The 24,714-nt window shown below is 36.8% G+C and overlaps 1 protein-coding gene across 3 annotated transcripts in view; it reads right to left on the bottom strand.

The window, feature by feature from the left end:
• Positions 1-24,714, bottom strand: part of LOC131038920 (uncharacterized) — a 302,639-nt gene that overhangs the window by 215,338 nt on the left and 62,587 nt on the right. For all 3 annotated transcript variants that reach the window (XM_057971505.2, XM_057971504.2, XM_057971506.2), the window contains exons 4-5: positions 7,623-7,705; positions 7,242-7,440 (exon numbers count right to left, since the gene is read on the bottom strand). In XM_057971505.2, coding sequence (XP_057827488.2) covers positions 7,242-7,440; positions 7,623-7,705 — 282 coding nt within the window. The remainder of the gene's footprint in view (positions 1-7,241; positions 7,441-7,622; positions 7,706-24,714) is intronic.

Raw genomic sequence — 24,714 nt, 5'->3', positions numbered from 1 at the left:
TTCTATTTACTGGCCATTGATGGGGGTCGTGTCGCTTGTCGTGCACCTGCACCACTCCCACCCGCGTCGGTGGTGTTTGCTATTTGAGTGACTAGGGGTACGGTGGTTTGTACCCGCGTGCTTGGTGTGATGGGTCCCAAGAGGGGGTCTTGCTTGCCGTGTGCCTGAGCCTCCTCCGCACCTACGGTCGTACGGTTGCCCTCCCCTACGTTCTCACCCTCGTCTTCTGTTCGCTCCCTTCGGTGGTCCTCCGTGCACGGTGTAAGGGATAAATTCCTAAACTGATCCCAGGTCTCTTCGACCAAATTTCTTCATAGCCTTGTTTCCTCCAAATATTCTTCATAGCTTCTCACCCTACGGTGTTCTGGCGACGCACAGAAATCTCCTTTGGCTTCTACTCCTGCACCCTTCATGACACCTCCTTGGTTCCCTTCGGCAGGTCGTCCTTCAGCAAGTTGCCTCAGCTTCCGTCTACGTTCTACTTGTTGTTCCAGAATCAAGGCTCTTTATGCGGCCTCCCACTCCTCACTTTGTGCCTTCTTATTTCTATCCTTATTTAATAAGTTGGGCATTAATTCCCGTGCATCTCCATAAATAGCAACACATAAAAAATAGAACACTCCTTTATTAATTCATCCCGCCAGATACAATATATGTCAATAGTACGACACCATTATTATAGTATAGAATGTTCTTTATTCCTCCTGGAGGTTCAAGGTTCAATTCCCCCTTCGCCTCTTGCCATCACGCTCCGCTTCCCAGCGACGATTGTTTTCTTCGTACTGTCGGAGGACCTGTTGGCATCACTCCTCATGGGCAATCTCTTCCAGGCGGGTTCGCTATGCCAATGATGCCTGTCCAAGCAACAAGGGGAGGTGGTTCATCAACTGATTCACTGCGGGGCTAACTTCTAGTGCGGTCCACACAGCACTTGTTGGGACTTCAGCCTCCGTGATATCTCTTCGGACATAGGTCTCGATGGCCGCCTGAAGCAAGATTGAGAATTCCCTCGTTGCAGTGTCTTCTCCATCGTAGAGCTTCGTTTGTTCGTCGTCGGCCTCTAGGTTAATCTCACCAACGGGTAGGTCCATATGTCTGTACGCCATCCACTCCTTCCTTTCCCGAGTATGTCTAGCCAACGGTGCCAGATGTTTACCCCGTGGATCAACAGTCAGATAATAACCATAGGATAGAATAGTAACCAGGAGCTCAGAGCAATGCTTCCATTAATGCCAAAATATCTAGTACAATAATCATTCTTGCCTTTGTGTCTCCAACAACAAGTACAAGAGCATATATAAAGACACGGTTGAGGGTTGCGGTTACCACCCGTGGGGAACCGTCGTGCAACAGACAACTACTCTCGACGACACTAACATACTTAACCAACGTAGCTTAACAAGTAATACAAAGCCCATTTTACGACCAACAAATTGGAGCTATCCCAAAGACATTCAGGCTTTGATAACCAAGAGAAGCAAGGTGTTTGAGAATCCACCTACTGTTAGACCTCCTGAAAGAGGTGCAGAACACATCATTGAGCTGGAAGAAGGAGCTAAGCCGGTTATGACTACTCCCTATCGGTGCCCTAAGAAGCAGAAGGATGGGATCGAGAAAGCAATCCAAGAGCTGATTGACATGGGTTACATACGGCCAAGCAAGAGCCCATTTGCTTCGGCTGTTGTTTTGGTGAAAAAGGACGGGACCATGCACATGTGCGTGGATTACAGAGACTTGAATCAGAAAACTATAAAGAATCGGTATCCTATCTCGAGAATTGATGAGATCATTGATGAGCTACATGGTGCAATGTTCTTCTTAAAAATTGATCTTAGGTCGGGGTATCATCAGATTAGGATGAGAGCTTCAGATGTGGAGAAGACTGCATTCAAATGCCACTTTGGGCATTTTGAGTACCTAGTCATGCCCTTTGGCTTGACTAACGCCCCTGCCACATTCCAGTCATGCATGAACAAAATCTTCAAAAAACAGTTGAGGAAGTTCGTGCTCATATTCTTTGATGACATACTCATATTCAGCAAATCTTGGAAGGAGCACTTACAACACTTGGATGAAATGTTGAGCATACTGGAATCCGAGTCCCTCTTTGCAAAGGAGTCCAAATGTGAATTTGGAATGGAAGAATTGCTTTACCTTGGTCACATTATCAATGCAGGAGGTGTGAAGGTAGACCCTGAAAAGATTAGAGCTATCACTGATCGGCCTCCTCCTGAGAACATAACACACTTAAAGGGATTCTTGGGTCTTTGTGGTTTTTATCGTAGGTTTGTGAAGGGATACTCTCAGTTGGCTGCCCCCCTCCGGTGTTGCAGGTTTGAGTTTCTATGTTGGACGCCTACGTTATATCTATCATTTGCTTTTGATTTGATGCGATTCCGGATAGTTTTGAGAAAGTTATGAGTGTTTTGGTGTTTCCAGTAGTGGCTAGACAATGTGTTTATAGCTTGCAAAATTAGAACAGCAGTAGTGTTTTATGTTGTGTAGTTTTGGAAGTATTTTGCTTGGGATCAGCATTAAACATCTTCTCTAATCTTTTATCTCTATTTTGTAAGATTGTTTCAGTAGTATTGATCAATCATTCTTGCTGCAACTTATTTGTATTTCCCACTGCATAAGTGGAAGAGGCTGGCCATGCCACCTATCTTTGTTTGTAATAATGTCCTCCCGCTGAATAAGCGGTGGAGTTGATAGTAATCTTCATTTTAGTCCTCCCGCTGCATAAGCAGTAGAGTGATTGCTCATTCCAGTTGTTTGTATTGTCCTTGGCTGGTTTACCGCCAAGTGATTTTAGGATTTTTGATTTTCCATTACCCGTTGTATAAGCGGAAGGGGCTGGCTTTCCGCCCAATATTGTAATCAGCATCTCACATTTGCATCTAACGATCCCATGTCGTTGTATTCTCTCACCCTCCCATTTTCGTCTCTCGGTGATCAGAAAGTGGAGGGTTCCCTTCAGTTGTTTGGATTTCTTTATTCTAACCTTAACGGGTTACTGTGATTGTAAATCTCATTGGAAAATATAAAAAAATTAAAGGGAATATTACAGTAACAAAGTTGTAAAGAATCCAAGTCTCTGAAGCGAAACCAAGAACAAACCCTCCTTTTAGAAATGAATGTGAATTTGACTTATATCACCCAAAAGGAATGTGCACAAGTGGTTAGAAGGTTGTGGTGCAAAGGGAAACCCTAATAGTGACTTCATTCCCTGCTCTGCAAGAACTTGTCCCTTTTTCTCTGGTGTACACGACTAAGAGGCGTAAAAGAACATTATCTGCACCTTTACCATACCTAAGCATTAATAATTTATGGGTTTGAGAGCAAAATCTTGGAAAATTGTTGTCATTGATGTCAAAGGCAGATTGAAGTAAATCATGGGCACAACCGACTTCATTAGCAGATTAGGGTTTTGAAAGGTTTCCCTCAATTTTTTTTTTATTTTTTCACAAAATACATTCACCCGTTAGCGTTAGCATGATAAAATGTAGAGAGCAATGCAAATTGGCGGTTGGACCAGCCACTTCCACTTTTCAGCAGGATAGAGAAAATTGGAATTCAACAACTACTTGGCGGTGTAACCAGTCAATTACAAATCCAAATTGATTGAAGTAAACAAACAATCACTCAACCACTTATTCAACAGGAGGACTGGAAATAACAATAACTATCTACTCAACCGCTTATTCAGCGGGAGGACAGGAGTACAATGAAATAAGATAGGCGGCCAAGCCAGCCTCTTCCACTTATTCGGTAGGTATTGTGAAATAATCCAGAAATAAGATAGTTGTTAGTACTACTAATCAGCTTTACAATACATAACATGGAGTTTCAAATCAAGAGATATCGCTGTCCAAAGCTGCAAATGATGTTCAATTCACTTCAAAGCTACAAGAGACTAGCTACCCCAAAAACAACCCCCACACTACAAAATTCTAAATCTGATATACTTTTCCAGCAAACTGAGAAACACAGACCAGCAACACCAAATCACACTAAAATGCTCACAACTTCTCCCAAACTCAACAAAATGACTCGAAATTGAGTGCAAATGAATTCTAGGAAGGAGGCGACCTAGTTAAAACCAACAAACAGCTGCAAACTCGCTCAAAGCATTAATGCACGCATTTCTAGACAACCCCAACATGGTACGGCCTGGGCATTAGGGCGATTTGCTATAATAAATTCACAACTCCAAATTAGACTCTGCAAACTGACATGAAGGATCGCCTAGGCCTTGGAAAAATATAGCAAGAATACCTAGAAGCCACAAAAATTCACCCTTGGACTTTTGATGAAAAAACCACTTCAGCTCTACAACCGACCTGCAACCTAAAAACTCACAGACACCCCAAAAACACATCAGAAAACATCAAAAGTTAGTACATCAATGAACTCCATCTGTTCTTCAGTGTAAAGAACAGTCTCACAATCTCAACTAGTTACTATCTTTCAAGCAAGAAGCCAAGAACCAACTAGGAGGTATGCATTCCTTGAAGCAATCAATTGGAATTTCAGCAGCACTTCGTTGCAAATAAACATGGATATCCAAAACAAGGCCCAAGAACTCATATTTATAACTTTTTGGAGCTCCAAATTCAAATTCAATTCCCTCCAAAATGCCACAAAATGAAATAAAAATATTTCCAACTTGGAGGCCCCAATAATAAAAAAATTTGTTTGGCAATTCTCCCTTAAGTGGCTGCCCAGATAAGCCAATATTAAAATTGTGCTAAGTTTATAATCTTTTAATGAGAAATATCTCAAGGTGGCGTCCAACCAACATTATAAAATTGATATTTTGACCACCAAGTCGAACCCCTTAAGTCATAACACAAATCACGCCTAGGCCATGGAGATTATTAAAGTATTAAAAAATACTTTTTACTTCCATATACTGAATACTGCCAAAATGAGCTAAAGGCTAAGGACTCGAAAATTGCACTGCCTGAAATAGCCTCTGAATTGGACCACTGCACCCTATCAAAAAATGTACTTACTATAAATAGCATACTGCTAAAAATAGTAAGTGTTTCCAACATGATTTTAACCACAACCTGAGCAGTTGTCGTACTTCCCAAAAATAGTAAGTCCGAAAACAGTCACCCAATGCAGATGCATGTTGAACCATCCTGAAGCTCTCTGAAAACCCAAAAGGAATCCAAAATCCAAACTGTCAAACTCCCACGAAAACACCCCTGAAAACATCAAGGAATCCTCCTAGAAAATAGGAAACCCTAATTTCTGCTTCCGACTAGCCTAGGGGTCTCCGAAATATGCTAACGGCCAACCGCACTGATTACTGCTAAGAAGGGGACATTACAGGTTTGATTTGCATTTAATAAATAGTAAACAATTTTATATTCATGTTGTTGGCCGACCTCCCCAAATCTTAATGCCCAAAACAGAATTAAATTTAAATATTACCTTTTTAAATAATTAAATATAAATTGTCTTTAATTTTCCACATTTCAACAACTTAATTATTTAACCAACTAATAATTTAATTATATTTTGCACAACCACCAAAGTTGTAGAAAATATAAACAAGCTCAAATACAAATTTTGACCACACTACCAATACCTAAAATGCATAGTATATCAAACTACATGAAGATTGGAACCTTTCCATAATGACAAACACCTCCAAGAAGTATTTAAACTTTAGTGTTACCAAAATGATGGATACGCACATGAAAAGTACCATTATACTCATCTCGGCTCTAAGAACTCTTTGCCACTATCAGAATAACCTTCCGAAAACACTGGAATTCTCCAAGAAAGTTGGAGTTTCCAAAAATATTGGAGTGGACTGAAAAAGGAACATTACAAAAGGGCATCCATTGTTACCGTTAACAAACCCCTCTTTCAGAACTTGAACATTTTTGTTCATTTCCATGACCAAAGATGAAAACCCTCTTGGTTTTCTTATTGGATTGGAGAATGAAAACCCTCTTGTCCTTTCGTGGTGATTCCATCAAAGGATTCCAATTGTGCTAAAAGATTGTAGTTATTCGAGTTTCAATTTGGTGAGTGAATATTCCAAGGAGTTTGAGAACTTCATAATTTATATCAGATTTGAGTTATTTCAGAGCATTTTATTTTATTGGGCATGCAATGACAAAACTTTTAATATTCTTCTCTTAGTCGGACTATTTATGCTGGTTATATTTCAACGTATTACTAGTCGTACCAATATATGACACTACCATAACTTATTGAAGGAGTGTTATCATTTTATAAATGATAAATACTACTCATGGGCCGCCATACATTTTGAGAAATTTAAGTTAATTGATAGTGGAGGCATTGTACAAGTCAAAGGTGGTGTGTACTTTTGTAAGGAGAAATCTGTAATCATTGGCTGCTGTACCCTGCTAAGAAGGAGCCATAATAGTTCAAAAGACTGGGTTTATTTGTTAGTATTTGCCGTACAAGGACAAGGAAAGATGGTACAATTATTATTCCAAAGTATTAATGTTGATAGGGATCGCAGCACCATTCCAGCTTAGTTCACAACTTTATGTGCTGCCCTGCTTTCCTGTGGCCATATGGCCAAAATCAGGACTTGGAATATATCAATAATCTTGTAAGAAATCTGCAGTTTGGTGTGATTTATTGTCATTCAGAATATTTTGAATATTAAGGATATCTGTAGTATTGGTTTCAGTATTTCTGGGTTTTCAAATATCGCTATTGTAATAATAATATTTGAAGTACAATAGTTGTCTTGCATTTCATATTTATTTTATTAATGCAAAATCATAAAAAAGCAAAAAATATACATATTACAGAAAAGTATAAAAATAGCAGAGAGGTCTGTTACAACTAGAATACCTTCCTCTATCATGAAGCATTTTTACCATCCTAAAAACATGCAAGAGGAGTTTTATTTTTGCTTTAGAAAAAGGGATACAAGACAAAGTGATCTTTCAATAAACTAACAATGAAAAGAATCTGGTGCTCATAATATAACATAAATGTTAGTTGAAGGCTAGTGAAAAAGTACAATCCTATAGCAGTGCTTGCCACAAGATCTTAGTTAATCAATTCCTTTCAGTCAAATGCACATTTAGCATACTAGTTTGTTTTCTTCTATACACAATCACTTCTCTCAGTATTCATCTCTTCTTTCCTCCTTTTCTCCTTTTTCCAAATTTCTTTATAGCTTTCCAAGAAAGCAAGAGTTTAAAAAATTGGCCTGCCATTGGATGGTTTACTCATACCTTCTCAGTAAGTTGCTTCATGGCAATCACAAGTTTTTCAAATATTTGATCCTTGTATTTACTATCACGCACTAGTATTCGTTGACCTGTTACTGGTGTAAAAGGCACGGAGCATTGTAGCTTTGGGTAGTATGAGGAACCAAAGTTATAATAAGCATCAGCCCAAGAGTGATCAAATACAAATTCACCATATGAGTGGCTGCAAATTGCCAAAAATACAATAGAAAAAGGAAATATATTAGTCACATAAAATTTGATTTGAAATACATTTGATTTAAAAGTGAGCAACAAGTTTAGAAACTTTTAAAGGTGAACAACAAGTTTAGAAACTATCTTTCAAACAAAAATGAATAATGCAATTGCCTAGTATACAAAGGATACCTTTTAATATACACTGGAACAACACCTAGCAAAGCACCATCTTCATCTCTTGCTACAATGTGCTGAGGTAACCATCCTGTTTCCTGATCCAGAAGATAGACTATAAGCATGATTACAAACTGGTAACAAAACTCAACATCAAATAAGTGAGAAATATAATGTCACATCAGTAACTTCACAAATAATTTGTGTAATGTCCCGTTTAATTTCTGAAGGCTAAAGTGGAGCAAAAAGAATTATAATTAATTTATTTAATCTTATTACCTAAAAATGAAATTAAAAGGTAATATTATTAATAGATAATTAAAGTGACTTTAGTCAAAAAGATTAATTGAAGTCGTTAATGAATAACTGTGCAAGAATGGAAGAAACTGAAAATAACAATTATAAAAGCAACCCTCAGAATTGGTGAAAGATATGAAATGATTTTATACTTTCTTCAGTTTGGATTTTAGAAGTTTTTCAAATTTGTCTTCTCAAGATGTGCCTGGGAAAACCATTTTCAACAGTGCAAGATCTGTCCTAGGTGGACTTTGGAAGGATCAGTCAGATTCTTCAAGTGGAGATTAACATACCATTTATGGAAATCGGTGCTATCTTTTTAGAAGACTGATTTCACAGATTTCAAGGCTTCACAGGGTTTTTAAGATCAAGTAATTTTTTCGAAGCCCGATCTCATCTTATTCTGGCGTACTGGCGATTATTTTTATTTGGATAGGAGTCACTCCAAGTGCCAGAATGACAATTTTGAATTTTCTGGCCTATCACTCCAGTTATAATTATAAATCATCAATATTAATCTTCAAATATTCTGACAGTTTAATATTGGTGTGACCTTCTCCAAAGGGAATGTTTGACTTTAAACTGTCAGAGATCTCCTGGAACGTGGTAGAAGCATATTCATAATATATTTGGGTGATATTCATTAGCATTCCCGGTTTGACATCGCAGTAGTGTTTATGCAGGAGTTTATTATCACATTTGAGCAATATACAGTGGTATTCCTAGATGCAGAAGTGACGATACAAAGAAGCAGTTTATATAGAACATGGATACATTGAATCAGGCCTTTACAATCTATGGTGATCGTGGCACTATACTTCCAGCAGAGTATTGTATGTGCATTGGTTTTCAATATTATCATCGAAGTGTTTCGATATGCTTCAACAGCTATGCACGGGTATGGCAAGGCTGAGCGTGTTTGCTCCAATTCTGGCGAGTTTGAATAAGTTTTGTTTTGAGACAGTGGTGCAAGCTTCAAACTTCAGAGCAGAGAAGAAATCGTGGGTGTAAAAGGAGGCTCGTGATGTGGAAACATCCCAACATAAAAAGAATTAAGGTACCTGATATCAGGTTATATCAGGTTCAGAAAGTCTTTACTGATGCAAGGAATCTTGTTCTTGTTCGATTACTCTTTGAAGCTTGGACGGACTCTCTGTGGATGTGAACCAAGTGGGCATGCATTCTGAATTGAGAAACCAGTAGATGCCTCCAAGTTTGGGAGACTAAAAGGTGCACCTGACAACTATTCGAAAAGCATATTTCTTTACAAATGCATTGTGTTGTAATTTCTGGTGATAAAATAACAGTTCAATATATCAGAAAAAAATGACTTGCTGTTGAAACATATTTATGTGACAGCCTGATTGCACATAATGAGTCACATGTACAGCAAATATGCTTAGCTAAATGTCTGATCATTGGAACTGGGTGTGCATCAAATAATTTGGGTTCTGATTTATATATCTGTATTTGAAAGGGAAACTGGTTTCAATCTAAAACGTATTTTATGATATTCTGTTGCTGCATTTTCTCTAAATTCTATTTTTTGACATACGGTTTACATTATTCTGAGCAAGAAGCAAACCCATCAAATCTGCTCCAAAACTCAGAAAGCAAACAAGACAGTGTGCACACAAATTGTTTGACAAAATGTCAATACAATAAAAGCAGGATGTTCAGAAATATTAAAGCTATATAAGACGGGATATTACAATTTGTAAAATATGTGTTCATTAACTACTCTGATTCTCTACATTTTGAATGCTTTATTAAAGTATCAGCTTATTAAACATTGGCTCAATTCTAAGTTTTAAACTCACTATTACGATGTAATTATCATTACCAGAGTAAACAAAGTTCAAAGTATTTCATCTTGTGCCCCAATGAGCTTCAAATGTTAACAGGAAACCTTGTTTCAATTTTTAAAATTCGTGTAATCCGTAAAACAAACGAGTATCTGCAGTGTTATGTTAACTGTTCGATTCTTAGGACATAACAAAGCTCTAAAGCATACATGGAAAACTTTGCGAAAACTTGCCAAGACTCACGAGTCCGAAGGTGTGCCGAGTCAACTCGTCGTAGACTCATGAGCCACATCCTGGCGAGTCGCCTTCGCGGACTTGCGATTTTTTAGACGAGACTCGCACGAGCCCTAGGTTAGGACTCACACGTCCCAAGCTAGGACTCCCGTGCCTGGCTTTAAATGCCCAACAAGGCATAAAATAAAATAATATTAAAATAACACTTTTCTTTCATTTCATTTTGCTCTTTGGTGTCCAAAACAGGTCTGCATTGTAAAGTAGGTTTTGAAGAAGAAGAGAAGACGAGCTTATGATGTCAAAATAGAGCCATGTACGTGATTTCTATTCTCTTTTTTTTCTTTTCTTCGTTTGAAATTCAAAAAAATCTTGAAAAATAAGGGGAAATGCTGGCATTCATAACCTTTTTCCTAGTATTTTAAGCTTGTTTTTGAATTCTATTTTTTTCAAATCATTGATTATCATTTTTTTGTTGATTTTTCACAAAACCCTACTGATTTTTCAATTTTTTTCATGTTAAAACAGTAATGTCAAGTTCAACTCCAATTGCAACTCCAACTCCAAGGGCAAGGCCATCTAGAAACGACCTAGCACGGAAGTATGTAATACTGGGGAATAAAAAGGGTGAGATCACTTGTATTGAATGTGGTAAATGGATGACAGGGCATCAATACATTAAAATACCACATTGCAAAAATAACTGGACAAAATGTGGAGATATGCCCTACATCAACTCTAGAGATGGTTAGAGAGATGAAAGCCCTTCTTGTTGAATTTGAGATGAGAAAAGAAGAAAAACAAAAAACAAAAGAAGCCATAGCAGCAGCATTGTTATAGAAATGATATACTAGCTGTTTTAGACCTTTCCACACATATGTAATGACTGAAATTAACTAGTACAGCTAGTTGACATTAAGACAAACACTTGTCATGCATCCCAATGTATACCTACAGCCATTAGGCATTTAAGCAAACAATTGGCATGAAAGCTAAGTGGCTGATCAATGTTGAATGTTACCATGAATGTGGAATATGCAAATTATATCTCCATTAAACATATGCAACCTCCAAGTATTTCATGATATAATCATAATAGAAAATGATGCAATGAAGTAATGATTTTCTAATACAATGACCATAGATAGAAAACCTGGTATTTCAATGGCTGCCTTGATATATTGGTTTGATTCTCCTCATATGCAAATCCCTTGTCAAATATATATAGCTGTTCAACCTTTCTAAATCCCCTTCTATAGAACTCAAACTACTGTAGCGCACTGTTCACGGCACTGTTCATGCGCACTGTTCACGGCATTGTAGCGCACTGTTCACGGCACTGTAGCAGTGGATGAAAAAACTTGCAATCTGCTCTTAAAACCTTGAATAACTTGTTGATAATCTCTCCCAACAAGCATGATATAACTCCATGTGCCAAAGAAGGATGATTCACAACCAACTATAAATGTTCTTCAACAATAAACTTCAAACCCTTGTAGAAAACTTCACCAATTTGCACAAATGAAAGAACTGAAGTATTCTTTCCCACAACTGCAATAATTCAGGTGTTATTTCACACCTTCAAAATTGCTATCAATAGGAAGTTTTCGTTTCCTATGATCAAAGAAGAAAATTGCGAAAGCCCTAGGCTCCACAATAAAAATCAATCAAAATACTATTCATCAACTCGATGCCGAGAATGAACTCTTGCCTTTCCTTTTATTCTTTCCTTAAGAGAGCTCAAACACCTTCCTAGCCAATGTGGGATAAAAGATTTATTCCCACATTAAATTATTCACTTAACGCACTTTATTATATTAAAGTGACTTTATTATTATAAAGTTACTTTAGAACTTTATAATAATATTAAAATATTAAATAAATCACTTAAGTCACTTAAACTTTAATATCTCTTGATGTACTTGTCTGATTGCTAAGCCGTCTGAGCCAGGAGTCGACTCTCCCTGTTCTCATGTGATTGGATGCCTGTCTAAAAATAGAAACCCTGAATAGTGACTTACTATAAATAGTAAGTATGTGGAACTGAGTCTAGAAATAGCTGCAAAGCCCAATCAAGGTCGACACTGCCAATAAGTTCTGCTCAGGTGTCTTTCTATTAATAGGAACCCTGACTCTCCCAAAATAGTAACTTACTATAAATAGTAAGTGTGCCAATCTGAGTCAAAAAACCTGTGCAAAGGCCAAAACCTGAATCTACAGCTGAAGAGTAATGTCTCTAATCACCAAGTAACTGCCACACGAGGCCCTCTATCAATAATTATTAGCCTACGAGGGTCAAATGATAGGCTAATTCTTACAAACTCTGATGCTCGCAAAATGGGGACATTACACCAAGTTCAAGACAACATTCATCTTTTGGTGAGAGTCCTAAGGTTTCTTTTTCTACTGCTAGTCAGATTCCTCCTTTATCAAGACCAAATTACTTTATTCCACAGAATGTTCCAAGAGCACAACCTTCACTTGAAGGTACTAGATGGAATAAAGAAAAACATCATGAAGCTAGGATGGCAGCAACAAATTTTTGGTACTACAATAATTAACTTTCAATGCAGCAAACAGCCCATATTGGGTAGGATTGGTAAATGCATTCACAATTACAGGCAAAGGGTTTAAGGCCCCAACAGCTAAAGACTTTAGTGGACCATTGCTACAAGAAACCGTAAAAAATACACAAGTTGTGGTTGATGAGCAAAAAAAATTTTGGAGGAGAAAAGGATGAAGCATTTTATCAAATGGATAGATAGATGGATGGAATAGGACTCTCCTAAACTTCTTAGTGGCTTCTAATGGTGCTTTGGTGTTCCCGAAGTCTATAAATGCCTCCAACGAAATAAAAAATGTTGAGACTTTGTGCAATTTATTGAGGTGGTTCAGGAGGTTGGTGTTGACAATGTTGTCCAAATTATCATGGACAATGCAGCTGCAAGTAGAATGCTTATGGAGAGGCATCCTACAAGTTCATGGAGCCCTTGTGTTGCACATTGCTTGAACTTGTTGTTGGAGGACATTGGAAAGATTGGATGGGTGAATACTTGGGTCCTTTCTTTGATGAGAAAACACACTAATGACAAGGACCTTGTGTGACCAAGAGTGACGTGATTTGCTAGCCACTTCTTCACATTGCAAAGCATTCTTGGTGTCATTCCTCATTTGAAACAAATGTTTGTGTCTGATGCTTGGTTGGAGTCTGCATTTTCCAAAAAAGCTGAAGCAAAGAAGACTGTAAGTGTTGTCTTTGATGACACATTCAACAAAAATGCAGAGGAGTTGATCAAGGTAAGTAACAAAAAGTTTTTATAAGATAATCTATTTGTTGTGTATTTTTTTGAGGGGTTAATTTTGTAATAATTTAAAATTTGTTTTCCTTTTTTTAGGTGACAAAACCTTTGGTAATGGTTCTTCATATGGTGGATGGAGAGGGCATACCAATGGGTTTCATTTATGAGGCCTAGATAGGGCCAAAGAGGCCATTTAACATTACTATGGCAGAAACAAGAGAAAACATGCAATCATTTGACACATAATTGATCATAGATGGACAAACCAACTCCACCAACCAATACATGCCTTGGCCTACTTCTTGAACCCAAAATTCTACTTCTCTGATACATTTAGAGCTGATGAGGAGGTCATAGCAAGTGTGATTTCATGCATTGATAAGATGGCACCTAATCATATGATATCCCTTGCTAATTCTGATCCAAATTTGCTGATTAGAGGCTCAAGGAATATCGTCAAACACTTTGCACACAACGTCTGATTTTGCTGATTAGGACTTCGGTTTACCTTACTATAAGTTTGTATGCTGCAAAAGATGTTTTTTGACTACTTCCAATGATGAAATACGGATTATTAATGTAATAGAAATGGTGTGCTAACTGTTCTTGACCTTTCACATGCATATAAGTGACTGGAATTAACTTGTACAGCTAGTTGAAATATTGTCAAACACTTTCCATGCATCCTAAGATAGTCAATATGCGTTCAAGGCATTAATGCAAACACTTGGCATGCTAACTTAGTTTCAATCCTTCTTATTCAAACTGAAATTATGATATGTAATAGACTGATTACAAATTCTGAGAAATCAGATTACAATGCTCAAATTATTGACTGATCCTCATTGCATAGCCTCCCCTAACATGACAGAGGACTGTCCTAGTGGCTGCGACTAGCATCAAACTGAAAACATTGCATAAGATATGGATTTATGATAGTGAGAACCTGCTAACAAGAACTGTAAGGATTTGCTGATGAAGATTCTACACTCAGAAATGCGTAGCAACAGATTATTGCCCACTTGCTCATGAAATCAAACCCTCTAGAAGTTGTCTCTGGCAAATGATGTCTCCAGATTGAATTATAATGGCAGCCAACAAGTTCTTTGATTGTAGCGTCAATGTTCACGTGTACTGTAGTGGGCACTGTAGCGTGACACTGTTCACGACACTGTAGCAGCTAACAACAACTTCTTATCTGCATATGATCAACCTTTGAAACCCTTGATTAAACCTTCTCAAATAAGCACAATCTTGACCTCTGATTGAAGCCAACTGATCTGCAAACTTTGGCTGATGATTCCACCACCTCAAATTGCCTGACAATGAAGAGTTGCACGTTCTCCAAAGTCTGAAAGTAATGGATAATCTGTAGAAACCCTTGGTCTCTCACAAATCCCAAAGCTCTCAAGGAAGACAAGTAGAATGCTCAATAATAATGGCATCAACTTCTCATTGCAGCCTTGTATACTTCTTTCAAGAAGTCGACCCCCTCCAAAAAGCATTTAATTCCAATTTTAAATGACGTGAGCTTGCACTTTAATATTTAATTTTAATTCCCTTGGCCTAGGCGTTCAAACAATTAATATTATGGCCCCTTTTTTAATGTTAACTTGATCCCTTCACTTAATGAGTAATCATAACATTATTTTATAATAAGCTTAATGATTAATCATTAATAAAATATTATTTTATTAATAATTAAAATAACATAACTCCATGAATACTCATTATTTCTCGATTTCATTTGAACCAGGGAGTCAACCACTACATTCACTATGAAAAATAATTGAATGAATGATTCAATAATTGGATAAATTAATTGAACGATATACACACGTATGTATATATAGTTTACAAGACGATGTTCTATAAAAAGAACTAATCGTTAAAGTGAACTACCAAAAAGCTAAACGCTAAATAAAGCTTTAAAGCTAATTAAATAAAAGCCAAATGACCATTAAACAAGGAACTAAATATAGGTGACTAGAATATAATTAAATATTCTAATACTGTAATATCCCCACAATTTTTTCCAATTTATTTCCAGTTACAAAAACAACAAGAACCCGTTAAGGTTGGGAAATCAAGATACAATAATGCTGAAATTGTAACCCTTCCATTTTCTAATCACCAAGTGCCCAATATGGGAAGGTGAGAACATAAGGTGTTGAGGGGATCCTTAGCTTCAAATAACTAGAAATATTACAATGTTTCGCCGGCAAGCCAGCCCCTTCCGCTTATACAGCAGGTGACAGAAAACTAAAGAAATCTCTTGGCGGTAAACCAGCCAAGGACAAGCCAAGAAACTGAAATAAAAATCACTCAACCGCTTATCTAGCAGGAGGACTAGGAATGAAATTAACAATCAACTCTACCGCTTATGCAGCGGGAAGACAGTAATACAAAATAAGATATAGGCGGCAAGCCAGCCTCTTCCACTTGTTCAGTGGAAAATGAAGAGCAATTCCAAATATTACTTGTTGATAGTACTACTATTCAGCATTACAATAATTATCATGTCTCCAACAAAGGTAAATCACTGGATACAGCTGCACATATTGCTCAATCAGCTCCACAAGGTACAAGGGACTCTCCACACAAAAAAAACACTCCAAACTCAAAAATCTCAAAATCTGATAAACTCCTAGCACGCTGAAAACACACAGACCAGCAACACCAAATCCAACTAAAACACTCACAACTCTCTCAATTCTTAACCGAATGACATGAAACTGAAAGCATATGACTCCAAGGAGGTAGGCGATCAAGCCTAGAACATCAAACTACAGCAAACTGACCCAAATACATTATTCACGCATCCCAAAGCACTCGGCCACATGGTACGGCCAGCTAAGGGGGCGATTTGCTAAAATAAAATCCAAGACACCAATTTAAGCTCTATAAACTCACAAAATGAATCGCCTAAACCAGACAAAGAGATAGAGGAAATACCCAAAACGAAAGAATAACACACAGAGACTTACGAACAGAAAACCTTCTTCAGCACACCACACGAACAGCAACTTGGACACTCTAAAACACTTCCAAAGATCATAAAACAATACTGAAAACTGCGACATTATCTTCAATCCACTCCTCTGAGATGAAAAGCAAGCTCTGGCTCGACTAGTTGCTATATTGCAAGCAAGAAATCAAGCAATGGCTAGGAGGTAAGCGTTCCCCAAATCTTCACTCTGCATTTTGACAACACTTCGTTATAAATTTGCTCAAAGATCCCAAATAAAAGGCCAACACTCATATTTATAGATTTTGAAGGCTCAAATTCAAATGCAAATGGTGCCCAAATTCCCCCGATTCACTTCATTTCAATACCTCACCAAATCGCCCAAGTAACATCCACCCTTAATTGCCACTTTGATAAATATAATGCTTATAAAATAATATTGATGAAATAGCACTTTGGCATCTCAATATGAAGGTGGAATATTTCACCAAATAGACTTAGGATAAAAATAATATTTCCCTTCTCTAAGTCGTCCAAGCTCATAACATAGTCACCATAGTAAAATTTTCAATAATGTGTAAACAGAGCGCTCAAGAATGACTTATAAATAATAATATAACTTAGGCAATCTTACTAAAAAAATCGTCTAACTTGCCTTAAGTTATAATTTAATTAATAATACCATGGCGACCCCTTGAAGTCACAACACAAATTACGCCTAGGCCATGGGGAATAATAAAGTATTAAAAAATACTTTTGCTTCCAAAAACTGAATACAGCCAAAATGAGCTGAGGCCAAGGTACTCAACTGCATTGCAAAAAATAGTCATCTGAGTTCGAACACAGGATCTTGCCAAAAATAACACTGTCAGACATAGCCACTAAGCTAAGCTGCAGAACCCCTGCCAAAAATAGCACTGCTAAAAATAGTACTTACTATAAATAGCATACTGCTAAAAATAGTGTGTCTAAAGTCATTTTCATCACATTCTGAGCAGCAGTCATGACTTACTAAAAATAGCAAGTCCGGAAATCATCTCTGAAGAATTTGCATGTCAAACCACGCTGGAACTCTCCAAAAAACCCAGAAAAACCCTATAAAGCAAACAGCCGTCAACCTGTCGCAATTTACTAAAAATAGTAAATTCAGAAATCTTCTCTGATTGGAATGTGTTGAAGATTAGCATCGGTAAGTAATCTTCTAATCTGACTGAGTCAACTAAGTTGTCTAATCAGAATTAAACAACTTAGTTAACAAATTAATTAATATGTGAATCGATAAATACATGAATCGATTCTATGTTTAACGTATTATCTAACGTCAGTAATTAGACGTATTAATGCATAACTGCTTCTAGGGGGAGAGACGTGATGGTTGAATAAGAGATGTGTTGTTTGGAACAAGCATCCTGTTAAGTATTTAATATCAATCTCTCCCTCCATGTGAATATAGATTAGAAATATATATAGCATCATAAAACACAGTCCTCATTCAATATATCAGATTCATACCGTGTTAAGAGCAGATTGATCTCCTTGTTCTGTGTATTCTATATCACTTTTCAATCTGCATGACATCAGTTATAGTTAGAGTAAATTCCCTCATTGTGACGTAATCTCTCTGTTCAGCAGATCACCATTAATAAAGCAAGTTGAACCTAGGGTTTGAACCAAGTTGATTCTCCTTTAAGAGGTGAATCTAGACAACTGTCAGATAATTTTGAAATTATAAATCTGATCACCAAATTCAACATGGTGTCAGAGCAGGATTGAGCAAAGATCATATCAGATTGATATAAGCAAGACTATCTTCTATTATTGTCTTCAAGTCCATTTCTATCAACGTCAAGATGGTGAATGGAATTAGAGTTGAGAACAAACTTGAAGAAGCATTAAACTTTGTATCTTGGAAGTTTAGAATCATGCTTGCTTTGGGGGAAAACGAATTAGACGAATTCGTGAAGGATGCGGTACCGGAACCAAAGGAAGAGGATGAGAAGCTTCAATGGAAGAGAAAGAACAACAAAGCAATGAAAATGTTGGTTGACTCCGTGAAAGATCACATTGTGCCAATCATCTCCAAGATGAAGAAGGCATGTGACATGTTCAAAACATTAGAGGAGATGTATGAGATCAACAACACAAGTTGAGCTCTCACACTAAAGCAACAACTTCACCACATCAAGATGACGAAAGGAGAATCCATCATGTCTTTCTTCATGAGGATTAACGAATTAAGAGATCAACTCTCTACCATTGGACACACCATAAATAGCAAAGAATTAACCATGTTGGCTCTTAATGGTCTTCCTTCATCATGGGAGTCATTTATTCAAGGGATAAGCGCAAGATAAAAACTCCCTAAGTTTGATCGATTGAAGACAGACTACATTCAAGAAGAGTCAAGATTGGCTACAAGAGGTATTGGCCAAAGCTCCACAAATGAAGATATTCATGTTCTTGTCACGCACTCCTCAAAGAAGAAGGGCAAGAAAGGACACTCCAAAAGAAAGAAAGATAAGGAATCAAATGGTGCTCCTACTCGCAAAAGAAGGAAGGACATTTCAGAAATCCAATGCTTTAGATGTGACAAATATGGTCGCTATGCAATGAAATGTCCAACTAGGTCTATGCCTCAAGCTTCCATTGCGGATGTTGGTGAGACTATTCCACAAAAGGACTCTGATAGATTTATATTCTGATTTGAAGGAGATAAGTTTTCTTTTTGATTGAATAACGTTCATGAATTTAATATGTAGTTTTTTTTAATTCATGCAATTACATTATGCGTGTTATTTGTGAAACAACTTGTCAGTAGATGTTCTCTTACGACAAGCTACATTTGGATACCTTGTTGTTTAAATTTATTCAATTTACTATGAGAAACTTGTCCCTTACATACAGGACATCTTTAGAATCACAGCCTATTGCTTTTCAACTTATAGAGCTTTTTGAAGTTCTATTTGTGATGAAGAGATTGAAATTCAGAAGGAATATACAAAGGACTTTAGTGAAGATTCTGAGATTTTGCATTTCCATTTTTTTATAAAACAAATATTTACCTGCAGAAGTGCAACAATTCACTTGTGAAAGCCATGGAGGCATTTGTGCAAGTGATGATAGCATCTAGGGTTACAAAGCAAGTTGAGACAAGAAGGCTCTTCCAGTGGGAGGGAGCATACTGCAAGGAGATTTTGTTCTAAATCTCAGGATGGTCATATTACTACCTAGGGCTCGATCTTATGACAATAGATCCATGGTGGTGTTTTGATCTAGCACTTCCAGCTGTATGAGGATCATACTAGATGATGAGAGTCTCTTGAAGCAAGATATATTCCATGATTGGGACCATGTGAGTAGGGGATGCTTCCGTGACAGAGGGAGCAGCTAAGAGGATGTGGTTTTATTGATATCCAAGGATCTTGGTTGGTTCGGAGGGAGTGGACCATGTCAAGATAGTTTCTCTAGTGATCAGTCAAAGGACTATGATTCATGAGATGGAGTCACATTTATGTAGGCTGTTAGGCCTTTATGCTGAGTTCTAGGTCACGATATTCCTGGATAGATGAATACTTCGTGAGCTTGGAATACACCAAGAGTGATGCAGACTCTAACCTTGTATTTCATGAAAGGTCAAAGCATGTGGAGATCAAGTATCACTATGTTAGAGACATGGTGGAAAGGTATGACATTCACTTAAGATACTATGTGAAAGGCCTTCTAGAGACATGGTGGAAAGGTATGCCATTCACTAATGTATTCTTCTTTTCAAAAGATGTTTTAAAGTGTAAACTCTTGTGATTGCATTTCTCTTTGAGAGAGACTTAAGGTGAAATCCCTTATATACACCCTCTGATATGGTTCATGGTGGATGGCATGTGTGTGACGCCATGACAAACATCACGTGAGAGAATCCGTGATGATTTTCTTGTACTTGTGTGTTTACCCTCTAGATGAACCATGGTGAATATCATTGTGAGGTGACGATCTCACAATGATGAATACTTGTACATCTCACCATTATTGTGAGGTGATGATCTCACAATAATAGTTGATATCACGTGAGTTGATATCTATGTATAAACCATAATGGTGGATGTCACATGAGGTGATGTCTATGGATATGCCATAATGGTTGATATCACGTGAGGTGATATTTATGTATAAACCATAATGGTGGATGTCACGTGAGGTGATGTCTATGGATATGCCATAATGATTGATATCTCATGAGGTGATATCTATGGATATGTCATAATGGTGAATATCATGTGAAGTGATATCTATGGATAAGCCATAATGGTGGATATTACTTGATGAGACCTCTATGGTGGATATCACGTGAGGTGATATCTGTGGATAAGCCATAATGGTGGATATCACATGAAGTGATGTCTATGAATATGCCATGATGTTTTCTATCACAGTGAGGTGATACCTATGTGACTCGGATCTTGAGTAAGATTCCTCCCTAGCTAAGAGGGAGTGTTGAAGATTAGTGTTGATAAGTAATCTTCTAATCTGACTAAGTCAACTAAGTTGTTTAATATGTCAATCGATAAATACATGAATCGATTCTATGTTTAACGTATTATCTAACATCAGTAATTAGACGTATTAATGCATAACCGCTTCTAGGGGAGAGACGTGATGGTTGAATAAGAGATGTGTTGTTTGGAACAAGCATCATGTTAGGTATTTAATATCAATCTCTTCTCCATGTGAATATAGATTAGAAATATATATAGCATCATAAAACACAGTCCTCATTCAATATATCAGATTCATACCGTATTAACAGCAGATTGATCTCCTTGTTCTGCGTATTCTATATCACTTTTCAATCTGCATTACATCAGTTATAGTTAGAGTAAATTCCCTCACTATGGTGTAATCTCTTTGTTCAGCAGATCACCATTAATAAAGCAAGTTGAACCTAGGGTTTGAACCAAGTTGATTCTCCTTTAAGAGGTGAATCTAGACAACTGTCAGATAATTTTGAAATTATAAATCTGATCACCAAATTCAACATAATGCATGTTATACCATCCTGAAGATAGAAACCCTAATTTAGTCTCTGGTTAGCCTACGGGTTTCCAGAATAGGCTAAGACTCCATCCATCAATCTAGAACTGAGAAGGGGACAATACAAATACCTTCCCTTAATGTTCATTCTATTTATGTTTTTTTAGTAATTTTACAGCTGATCTATATTAAAAATGGTAAATATTTATCTTAATTTTGTTGGTCTAAATTGCTTTTGCGTTTAGACTCACTTGAACATGAGACCAATTCAAGTAAACCTTTTTTTGTTATAAATGTTAGACTATTATGGATATGTAGCCAATCACATAATTATGGGTAACATGATCTTCTGTAGGAATGTACTGCAGTATCACTAATCCATCTTCAACATGCTAGCGGATGAAATGACAATGAAGCTCCACATGCTTTGTCCGCTCATGGAAGACTGGATTTTTGGCTAATTTTAGAACCCCTTGATTATCACAAAACAAGGGAGTAGGTCCTCGTTGAGACATTTGCATGTCTGCAAGCATCCTACGTAGCCAAATTGCCTCACATGTTGACTTAACAGTTCCCCGATACTCTGCTTCAGTCGAGGAAAGAGCTATTGCCTGTTGTTTCTTGCTGGTCCATGTGATTGCACCTGTACCCAAGCTGAAAACATACCCACAAGTTGACTTTTTGTCATCAACACAACCTGCCCAATCTGAGTCTCTGAAACCAACCAACCTAGGATCTTTGCTTCTGCTGTACAGAATGCCAAAATCAGGAGTGCCCTTCACATATCTTAGCACACACTTCACTGCAACCCAATGTTCAACTTTTGGGGTTGACATGAAGCGAGAAATATAGCTCACAGCATGTAATGTCCCCACTTCCTAAGTGATCTATCAGGATGGGGAATTCACCTGATACCCATCTCCACAAATGAATTCTAGTGTTTGGGGATGATTTACTTACCAAAGGTGTCATGTCCCCTCCTTGATCGTTATATACATATGAAGAGAGAGACCCTAAATGAAGAAATTATTATTAATTAATATAATAATTATCAATGAATGATTATTTAAAATTCATTAATTAAATATTATTATTTAATTAATATTTATTACTAATAGTATCCTTGAAATATTTACAAATAAAAATAAATTAATATTATATTATGAACATAATTTAAATACTATATATTATCGACATAATTTATATATTCAATAATAAATAATAATACAATTAAAAGATAAAAATATATATGTAAAACCAATTCCTTATATAGAAAGCCTTTTGACTGATTTCAGATGCATAAAACAATTCCTTATATACATCATACAGGGAGTATTTTCTGATTATTTATATTTTTAATCCTTGGAGCTGATATTTACATTTGGGGGCTTTTCCTTGTGGGCCCCACTTCTCCCTTCTTAATGGCTGGTAGCTGAAGATAATGGAAGGACCCAAGAAAACACAAATAAAAATTCCTCAACTCACTGGTTCTTTGAGCCTGATTGCTGCTGCTGTTTTAAGTGTCTAGCATATCAAATGGTAATCTTTATGGCAGACCAAATCTGACACATGTCAGAATGGTCTCCCTAGCAACAATATAAGCTCCTTCCAAAATCTTCTTAAAATGAAATACGAACCACTCAATGAACCATATCACCTCTTGTCCCCATTCACAGGCATATCATTTCCTATGCTGCCAATATAATAATCTTCAGAAATATAGTGGGTAACGTGGCTCATGGCAATACCATTAAGACATAGCACAGAGTTGACTAAAGCAGTGATAAGTATATGTTTGAAAGCAATTAACGTATGAAGTGATATGCAGTGATTATGTCTTACAGAGATAATATTGTCATCACTAAATGTCAGCGATAATGTCTTGAGAGGAAAGCTCAGCGACTACTCCACTTGGCAGCATGATTTGCAATCATATTAAGAAATGTATTTAATAAACTTACGTCTGTTGAGGACAAAGATAAAACAAATCAAATTTACTTATTATCAAGATGGTGGATTGGGTCAACTATATGAGAGACGGTTACATTATAATGATCGATTTGTTTAAGAATCATCAATGATCAGCAAAATCATTAAGGAAAACAAGATTCTGATTTGTTAAGTAACCAATCAAAGTATAACCAAAAGGTGCGATTTAGGACAAATTAAGAATATGTGTCTATTCAAACATCGTTTCTCATCATATATTAAGACCATCTAATTCACCCGAGATGGGGGGAAGGAGGCCAAGGTAGGATCGGGCTATATAACAATTGATTTACAGCAGCGAATAGAAGAGGACTCACGGAGGAATATATGAAGCCACGGGAAGGGTAAGGAAAAACTGCGGTTAGAGGAACCACTACTGCTGCGAACATAATAGGTAAGTAATAAATTAATATTTTATATATATGTTACTGTATGTAATATGGAGTATAAGTAATTAACGTTCTAATATATACAAGTAAGGAATGAATGTTTTAATATATATGTAACGAATGAAATTAATACATATTTAATATATATGTTAACGAATGTAATTAATACGTATAAATATGTTAAGGAATATTTTAATTTATATGTTAATTAATATGTATAAATATGCTAATGAACATGTTAAGAGATATGTGTAAACATATGTGATAAATATGTGTAAATAGATGTTATTGAATACATATTAATAAATAGATAGGAATATATTGAACATTGATATGCATATGTATGGCTTGGTTGATTAAGTTCAACCAAGAAGAGACAGATCTGGCCAATCCCCTCTGAGGACTTGGATGATGAAGGCATCACCCAAGGCAAGGAATAGACAAGGGTCTTCCTTGGATGGCTTGGGTGTAAGAGGTTACACCCAAGACAGGATTCGAACTCATCTTCGATTTCCTGGAGGGCTTGGAACCAAGGGGTTCCAAGAGGGCGAGCTTCATGGCCGCCTAAGGACATCTTGGAACCAAGGGGTTCCAAGAGGGCGAGCCTCACGGCCGCCTAAGGACATACTTTCGTATGGCATTCGTATCCTTTTTATTAGATGAAAATTATGATTATGTTAATTTAGTATTAAAGTTAGATTGCAATTTAGATTACTTCTATATATATATATGTTTGTTGTATTCTAACAATCTATTTTGCAGGTTAATGATCTCTAACTAGTAGGGACATTACAAAAGGGAATCATACACTTAGTCATTTTTATGACTATGGTAAGTTAATAAAGTAACTTTATAATTTAAAGTTATAAAAGTAACTTTTTCTAAAAATAGAAAAAGTTAATTTATAAGTTGTTTATTTTAAATAACTTTATATTACTCCCTTGGCACACTTTCCTACGTGAATTATGTTTTAAAAAGTGGCCCCATTCAATGATAGGTTGACCCCTCAAATTGAGCGAACCATTATGAAGACCAAAGATTCCATTTGGAATCCTCTAAGATGCCATGTAGGGTTTGGAGGCTTATAAGGCTTGTACGTGCCAA

Source organism: Cryptomeria japonica, chromosome 3 (genome assembly GCF_030272615.1).
Source record: "Cryptomeria japonica chromosome 3, Sugi_1.0, whole genome shotgun sequence".
NCBI lineage: Eukaryota > Viridiplantae > Streptophyta > Pinopsida > Cupressales > Cupressaceae > Cryptomeria > Cryptomeria japonica.
The sequence above is the reverse complement of the archived record's forward strand: the minus strand, read 5'-3'. Positions and strand labels throughout refer to the sequence as shown.